This window comes from Diuraphis noxia, unplaced genomic scaffold (genome assembly GCF_037042655.1).
Source record: "Diuraphis noxia isolate RWA-SAM2 unplaced genomic scaffold, SU_Dnox_SAM2 contig0002, whole genome shotgun sequence".
Lineage (NCBI taxonomy): Eukaryota > Metazoa > Arthropoda > Insecta > Hemiptera > Aphididae > Diuraphis > Diuraphis noxia.
Genome location: NW_028301712.1, coordinates 48565073 through 48573630, shown reverse-complemented (window position 1 = coordinate 48573630; position 8558 = coordinate 48565073). Strand labels below are relative to the sequence as shown.

Here is an 8558-nt window from a genome sequence, read left to right as displayed (position 1 = left end):
AAATGGCAACTTTTAGAAATTAGGATTGTTCAATTCCTGTTAAGTGAAAATCGTTACAGTAAGTGTTACTTATCTTGGTAGACAATGTTCGAAAATCTGATTTTATGTATATATGTACAGTAATACCCGGCAACGTACGCAGGGATAGGGTTCTAACCTCTCTTAAAATGTTTTCTTTTTACAAAAAAAAAATTATTTACCACTATTTCAATACTCAGCGTGGATCAATAAAATTGTTGGTAATTTTTATTAGATATAAAATAAATTGTTGATTTATTATTAATTATAATTTGTCATTAACTCATAACTAATTATATAAAAACTGATTACCAAACAATAATGTAAATTATTAAATCATGAAAAACCTTAACTAAACTAAAATCCTGCATACGCTACTAGTTGTACACTTGATCTTCCTAAATAACTAATAACAACCAATAATAAATAAATACTAATTTCTACTAATTATTTATCCTATAACCAACAACCTTTTATAAACAAAAAAAATGTCCACCAAAAATCTTAAAACCCCCATTTGAGCACCTCTCTAGATAATAATAGAAAAGTGGAAAATAGTTTACATCATTCTCTTAGACCTATTGGTGCAGTTGTTTCGGAGGAATTTAGCGACATTCATTTTCTATTGTGACATGAGATATTTATATATTATATGTATATATATTTTATTATTATGGTTTCTATTAAAATGTATTAATTTTAAACAAATACTAAAGATACCATTCTGGATACAATTAACATTACATTTATAAATTAAATTTAATTAATTAATATTTAAACTTAATAACATCAAAATTTGAATTGAATAATAATTGTTTCATACATATTTAATATTAACTGGGTAATCACTGTGCATAACGTTGAAAATTAGAAGTAGGTATTGCCTTTTATTAAGCTCAAAAATTAATGTATATATTTTGAACTCTACTTTTCTAAAGAAACAATCCCAAATAATTTACTTAATGATAAATATACTCCAATAAGTAATAACACTTAAGTTTCAAGTTATATAATCCAAACTAAACATAAAGTATATTATTCTACATAATATATGAAAATAATTCATAAGAACACCATCATAAATAAAATACTAAATACATTATCAAAAATTTTTCAAGTACTTTATTTTTGATGTAGTATTACATCATAATTCAAATTGTGAATAAAATACCACACATTACGCGTTTTGTTATTAAATAATCAATGTACACCATATACTAAGCTTATATTTATTATCAGAAACATTTCAGTCGTACTTTAATGATATTAATATATAACTTGAAAATTATTTTCATAAAACAAATATATATATAATATTTAAATTAATTATAATGGTTTGTTTATTAATAACAATTAACCATTATTCTAAATGAATTAAACATTAATGAATTTATTTAACATAAAACATTTCTAAACTACTTGAATTGTTCACAATCAATACCAATAAGTTGGAGCTGGAATTCGATCTTCTTTAATACCCATTTCATCCATTACATCCATTTCAAATGTTTTCAATAAAGGTGAAAAAGTTATTTTTTTTAAATCGTCTTCTGTAGTATCTTTTACAGATTCTAAAAATAAAGCATACTAATATTAAAACAAAAATTGATGAAAAAAAGTTGTACAACATCAACAGATAAGTTCTTTATATTATAATAATAAATCTCTAAAATGGTTTACTAAAATTAAAGTTAATTGCATTTTAAATGTGCTAAATAAAACTATTGAAAAGTAGTTACAACATTTTGTTCAGATATTCTCATTTTAAATCCACAAAACATATACATACCTTTATAAGTATTCGGTGTCTTGTAATCATAAGTTTGCTTAGCTAATGATGGAATTGGAATTATCTTTCCACTTCTGGTTGACACTCGTACTTTATCACCACTCTCTGTAAATCTCCATTCAACAGAACAACCTTGCCTAAAAATAAAATAAAATCAAAATACCTACTAATTAGGTTATTTAAGTGAAGTGTTTACTCACAAGTCAGACGGATCTACTAATGATACCTCACTAGTGACTAATAGTGGATTTTCTTTCATTTGAACCATGGACAGGTGCCCTTTATAATGAGAAACTTCTTCTAGTTCACAATTTAAACCATCCACAATCACCCAATTGCGTTCTTGAATCACATGTCCAACAATTCCCTGTTTTCCCTTATCAGGTCCAACCAAAATTTCAACCTATACATGAAACATACATAGGTAATCTGTAATTCTGTTGTATTATAAATAAGTATAATTGCTCAATACTAACCCTATCTCCTTTAAAGATTGACCATTCTTTGATCGGTTCCAAAAATACTTTTGGCTCTAAATCTCCAAAATTGTTTTGACTACTAAACGGCAACGTCCAAGGCCTGTGGTCAGAAAAATGATATTTTTTCTTTTTAACGGCCCTTGGCAAGTAACGAGGATTGTTTAAAGGTGTTTTCCATACAACCTAAGTGAAACATTTTCATTAACAGAATTACTTATTTCTCCTCTTTCGCACACTTACCCTTTCCATGCTACGCTTGATGTACGAATCTGGAAGATTCGCATACTTCTTCGTCAATTCTCCAACTTTCTTAAAGTCTCTTAAGCAATCCGTTAGTCTCATCGTGTAATATTCTTAAGCAATAATGAAACTGTACTAGAAAAAAAAATTGTGTATCTAAGACCGTGGTCCGCACTTCCGCAGTAATGATGAGAGACTAGAGAAAATCAGAAATCTTAAGTATATCAGAATTCTTAAATCAGTCTAGGAACATAGATAACCAGATATAAAAGTATATAGCTAATCGCTGCAGCAGCCGCTATATAAGCATAGATAATATATTTATGTATATAAGTGACTATCACATATAACATAATCTATTAATCTGTGCTTGGAATAAAGAATAAACGACGTAGCAGGGAAAACTATTTCTACTGTGCTACTTGTTGATTATATTTCCGCTATGTGATTAAATCACTGATAACGAGCAAATTATTTTGGCAACAATAATAACACAGAATAATAATTTGTTATACTTTCGAATCATAATAATTATTATTCTTTAAATAACTGTAAAGTAAACGGAGGACTCAACTTCCACTACTTCGAAAAAAGTAAAACCTACAAACACCGATCGTTATCTCACGTGCATTTCAATTTTTCGGTTTGAATTATTGGCATTTGGTTTGTTTTTCGCCTATAACTCCATGGTCGATATTATTATGTGACAAATCCATTCGTAGCTCTGAAAAATGTTCAAATACGTCTACACACATTTTATTTGATTAAAACAGTGTAATGCTTACATTCGTTTGTGAATGTCATTACTGGACGTTGAGAAACGATCTTACTGTTAGCTACACAGATCTTAGTCACTTCAAGTACGTACAAGCAATAGTTTCGTCGATCTCGCAAGGTCAAAAACTATTATTTTCATTTCATTTCTATGGGTTCCCCATGTTAATCTATTATATTATGTCATGTCGTTAAATGTATAATATCTGTGCAGATATAATGAGAAAAAAGAAACGGAAACATCTACAGACAAGATCATCAAGAAAAACTATGTGGAAGCGATCGGATGTAATTGGTCTGTGTCTAATAAGAGACCGTTGAAATTGAGAGATTTGTTAAAATATTTTGAAGTGAGTAATTAATAATGCATCTACCTACTATGTCTTTTAAATAATTGATGTTTAACACCTTAATATTCAGAATGAACTAAACGATCACCATTTGATTGCTGTTGAATGGATAAAAAGAGACAGAATCGCATTTATAGTTAGTAACGGATCAACTATATTCGTCACATTTGATCCCGTTACTTGTGATATAATCGAAATTATTACTGATAAATTTTTACAATCAAAATTTCAATGCGAACAATTCATTAACGGTATGTCATGACTCAATACATTGTTTAATAGAGTTATAAAGCCAAATATATTCTTTTCTAGTATCATATGCAAAACAAGTACTTTTATGCTCATTTTCGGATCATAAATTGGGCATCATATATTTTGGACGTTCATTCGATCGCACACTTAATAAATGGTCATTTCTAGATCCAAAAATTGGATTATTTGATTTTAGCAATTTTACTACTAATAGAAAAAATGAACGAAAGATTACATTTAATGTATCTGCAACAATGGTGGCCACTTGGTCCAAGTCATCAATAAATGAAGTTTATCCGTGGAATCCTTTGGTGAAAGATGAACATAGAGCTAATGTTCATGTATATAAAATTATTGGGTAAGACATAAGAAATAAATGTTGACCTTATACTCGTATACTCATATTATACCTGTGCATTTTATTAATATAACATCTAGGAAATAAAAATAAATAAGTACCTACATTGTAACATATTTATCCACAAATTTATGTTTAGGCCTCGACTACAACTTTGTTGCTATTATCATACCAAACAAGATCCTATTATTGTATCATTTAGTAAAACAATATCAAATATTATATTCATTTTGGAACAGAAGGTGAGTATTTTTTTTTAAATAAAAAAAAAATCATTAAATATATAATGTTTTGTTTATCAGAATTGCAACGACCCTCGTTTCGATTTTAGTACGTATGAAGTGACTAATACAAAATTACATCTAGTCAAGGTAGTGACAATTAGTCCATTTGATTGGTGTTCTGCTACCATAATAAATGCCTGGTTAAACAAGGATGACACACGTATATGTTTTTCATATAATGATTCCATACTGTTTATCCACAATTTCAAATTATCTATCACATGTTCAGTAAAAACTGCTTTTGTAAGTAGATTGGTTTTTATTTTTCTTATACTACTATTAAAATAATTTTAAAAAAAAGTGTAGTATCCAAATAACTAACTATCACTTAAAAAACAACTATTAACTTGCATTAATATTATAGTAAGTTAAAAATGCTTAATAAAAGCTTTTTATATCATAATATCCACTTTAATTCTACTACAATAAAATTACAGTAGAACTCCAATTATCCGGACTAATTAATGTCAAGGGTGGTCCGGATAAGCAAATATCCGGATGATTGACATATGATATATCAAAAGTTATATACACACGTAACCATAATTTGATTATACAACAACTGACTTACTAAGAATAATATTTATGTATGTGTGGCAATATTGTAAAATGTTATATGTATATGTATTTTATTATCGATAATTTTTAATATACCTACGTTGGAATGACGGATATTATTAAGAATAATATATATGTAGTACCTATTCTTTATCTAATCTAAAAATGATTATGAAACATGTGTATGAATAACGGCACGTGCCGTATTTTACTCGTCCGGTTAATTGGACGCCCGGATGATTGGCGTTCGGATAATTGGAGTTCTAATGTACTTATCAATTCTCCACATTAGAGATACCTGCATTAATAAATACTATTATCATTGATATATATTAAATTTTAAATAATAATATAATTATACCTAATTGTTTATTTTTCATTATTCATTAAAACTTATCAATTATTATAAACAGGGCTGTGAATTTAATGCATTTGCATGTTTTTTTGCTACACTTTATAAAAAAAATTTTGACTTATTTGTAATTCAAATACTAAATTTTATTTTGCATATTTTCGCATATTTCATGGGTTAGGGCATACAAATGCATGTTTTAATAATATTTTTGTTTAAATGCTTTTTTTTCGTAATATTTACATTTTTTCGGTCAATCTTATAGTAGGTATAAACTATAACTTTTATAGTTTTATCGAAATAATTCTATTTTTACTCGGGTATTTAATGTATAATATTATTGACTACCTATTGTACTATTGAAGTCGAGATTAAATTAATTTGCTGATATCAACTCGACGAAGACCAAGACTAGTTAAGATCAATAACTCATATAATCATATCAAGAAGTAAAAATACTAATATTTAAACTAAAATTAATAAAAAAAACATTTACTAATGAAAAAAAGAAAAATAAAAATTTAATTTTTGTAGTTTTTTTAGCATATTTTAAGAATTTTTAGAGCATATTTTGTCAGATTTTAGTGCATACATGCATGCATATTTAATAGTTTTTAAGTGCATTAAATTCACAGCCCTGATTATAAAATAACTTTTGAATTAAAAATTATAAATGATAATTAATAATTACTTATCATATAGAATATCGCACATAGTAATCTTAAACCCAATTTGTATAAAAATAAAATATATTGATGCTAAATTATGTCAACTTAAGTGCTATATAGGTGTTTGCATGTTAAAAATTCAATTTACAATAAATATATTGAATATAATGTGTTTATTACTAAATTTGTGTATTTTTAATTGACTAGCCTGTAGAGTATTTGGATTGGCATCCCGATGGTAATGTGATTGCTGTGTCAGATAGCAATGGTAATATACAGTGTTACGATTCGTGCTTGTCGTGCATTCGTCTTCAACCATTAACAGAAGAAACAAATTCATCAGCTTGGTTAGATTTTCAATCCAAAGTTGGGAACCGAAAACTTTTCTCCATGAAATGGATGCCATATGAAACAACAAAACAACCTGTGAACCAATCTGATGCTGTTCTTCACCTTATATTTGAAAAGTATGAATATTTTTAATATGTTTGGTCCTTTTAATTATAATGTTATACATTTAGGGGCCCTGTGATTGCCATTAAGGTTCTTGGCATTGGAAAGTTGTGTATAAATCAATTGGTTTCCATGTATTTAAATGAAAATGATGTTGATCATGCGCTTAACTTTCTACTGGGACTAGATTGGCATTCTGATGGGCCACTTTGTTTATCAACCTTGCAACAAATAACAAATTATTTGTTTCGACTGTCATTTACTCCTGTAAGAGAAGGTAATGTGGCTCTTAAGTATTAACTATTAAGTAACCATTAACTTGAATATTTCTAAAATTAAAAAGTAATGTAAAAAAGAATAATTACTTGACTCTTTAATAATCTTATATTATATTTACAACAGTGCAATTACAATCTGCAATTGGTAGTTTCTACCAACCTATTATACCGTTAAGTGAAGATGTCAAACACGAATATTTTGAACCTGTTCGAAATATTGCACGTCGTTTTTTTCATCATTTAGTGAGGTGCTTATAAATTAAATTTATCAACTGCAATTTCCGTTAAAAAATATTTTACCAAAAAATTGTTGATTACAGATATGAACTTTATGAAAAAGCTTACAGTCTAGCTATTGATTTGAATGACAGAGATTTATTTATGGATCTGTATTGGGCTACAAAATCAGGGATTGGCACTAGAGCTATGGCAACCATGGCATTGGAAAAAGCAAATCAAATTGTGTCATCAGAATCAGACGATTCACATTCTAGTCAATCGTCTGATTGTGACTGTACAGACTGTCATTCAAATTCCCCGTCAAGCTCATTAAGGCCACCTTTGCCAAATGTGTCCATCGCAACATCTTCTCCGTCATTGTTCATTCCATCAATATCTAACAACAGATCCCTGAACAATGTTACAACTATAAGTGTACCAGTATGTAATAGTTTTAAATAAAACCATTTTAATTACTTGATTTTTATTTTATTTTTCCTAGTATACTGCTTCTCATGTTGAACACGTTCACACAAAAAATATAGAATTACCAACAACTTCATTGGATAGTGTGCCACACTTAAAATATCCTTTTGAACAGCAATTACTCACCCAAAATACTCGTTTAGGTTTGTATTAAATATTTATTAAATTATTTAAATAATTATACTTTATTCTAATTAAATGTTTTATATATATATATGTGTGTGTGTATTATATATTATCACATATATAATAATTTAGAAAACAATCAACAAAGTCAAATTACAACTAAACCGCAACCTGATAAAACTATTAAAGTCGTCCATTTTGGTATTGTATGATATTTTTCCATCAAAACAATTTATATTTTAATAATATTAAACAAATATATCATTAGTATTAGTATTAACTCTAAAGACTGTCTAAATTTACATCGGTGGGTTATGGATAAATTTTATTTTAGATACTTGTTTATAAAGTAATGTTTGACAACTTTTACAATGCCGTCCATTTAATATAAATATATTTATGGCTAAAAAAATAGATTACATGAATACTCATAATGGTGGTTTGGTATTTATTTTATGAAATATATGATATACTTTTTGTTTTTCTTGCCAATTTTACCAAATTAATGCCATATTATGTACTATTGTTAAAATATATTTTATTTATTATAATATTATTATAAAAATATTTATGTAATAATTATTATTATTGTTACACTGTTTATTTATTAACATATATATATATATTTTTTTTTTCATTATATTATTGTTGTTATGCAGTTTATTTAGATATTTCATTTTACACCAAATTAGTTTTTAATAAAACATTTATTTTTATACCAATATTAAAACAATTTTTTTTTTCTCAGATACCTTATGTATATTTAACTATACTCTCTTTTCACAAGAAAACTTGATTGATTCGAGAGTACTAAATTACCTCCAGCAGGCTCATCTATGAAATACCTTCCACATAGTCAATGACCATATGTTTT

The 8558-nt window shown here is 27.1% G+C and overlaps 2 protein-coding genes across 2 annotated transcripts; one reads left to right on the top strand and one right to left on the bottom strand.

Moving 5' to 3' along the window:
- Positions 1 to 1233: 1233 nt before the first annotated feature.
- mRpL24 (mitochondrial ribosomal protein L24) lies at positions 1234 to 2808 on the bottom strand. Its single transcript, XM_015517594.2, has 5 exons — positions 2527 to 2808; positions 2284 to 2469; positions 2008 to 2210; positions 1808 to 1944; positions 1234 to 1589 (listed from the first exon to the last, which is right to left on the bottom strand). Exons 1-5 carry the CDS (start codon positions 2626 to 2628, stop codon positions 1453 to 1455), a joined length of 765 nt encoding a protein of 254 aa, XP_015373080.1. The 5' UTR covers positions 2629 to 2808; the 3' UTR covers positions 1234 to 1452.
- A 187-nt stretch (positions 2809 to 2995) lies between these two features.
- On the top strand, positions 2996 to 8258 carry frtz (WD repeat-containing and planar cell polarity effector protein fritz). Its single transcript, XM_015517593.2, has 12 exons — positions 2996 to 3386; positions 3515 to 3650; positions 3721 to 3901; positions 3963 to 4260; positions 4400 to 4502; positions 4563 to 4787; positions 6330 to 6589; positions 6644 to 6852; positions 6978 to 7101; positions 7174 to 7513; positions 7575 to 7701; positions 7817 to 8258. Exons 1-12 carry the CDS (start codon positions 3304 to 3306, stop codon positions 7894 to 7896), a joined length of 2166 nt encoding a protein of 721 aa, XP_015373079.1. The 5' UTR covers positions 2996 to 3303; the 3' UTR covers positions 7897 to 8258.
- Positions 8259 to 8558: the final 300 nt, after the last annotated feature.

What these genes read in the sequence shown, in the direction of transcription:
- mRpL24 (XM_015517594.2), bottom strand. Translation starts at nt 2,628, where the DNA reads ATGAGACTAACGGATTGCTTAAGAGACTTTAAGAAAGTTGGAGAATTG. An exon ending in CAATCTTTAAAGGAGATAGG is followed by an intron (nt 2,211 to 2,283) that starts GTTAGTATTGAG and finishes TTTCATGTATAG; the next exon opens with GTTGAAATTTTGGTTGGACC. An exon ending in GACACCGAATACTTATAAAG is followed by an intron (nt 1,590 to 1,807) that starts GTATGTATATGT and finishes CTTTATTTTTAG; the next exon opens with AATCTGTAAAAGATACTACA.
- frtz (XM_015517593.2), top strand. Translation starts at nt 3,304, where the DNA reads ATGCTTACATTCGTTTGTGAATGTCATTACTGGACGTTGAGAAACGAT. An exon ending in TTACAACTATAAGTGTACCA is followed by an intron (nt 7,514 to 7,574) that starts GTATGTAATAGT and finishes TATTTTTCCTAG; the next exon opens with TATACTGCTTCTCATGTTGA. An exon ending in CACCCAAAATACTCGTTTAG is followed by an intron (nt 7,702 to 7,816) that starts GTTTGTATTAAA and finishes ATAATAATTTAG; the next exon opens with AAAACAATCAACAAAGTCAA.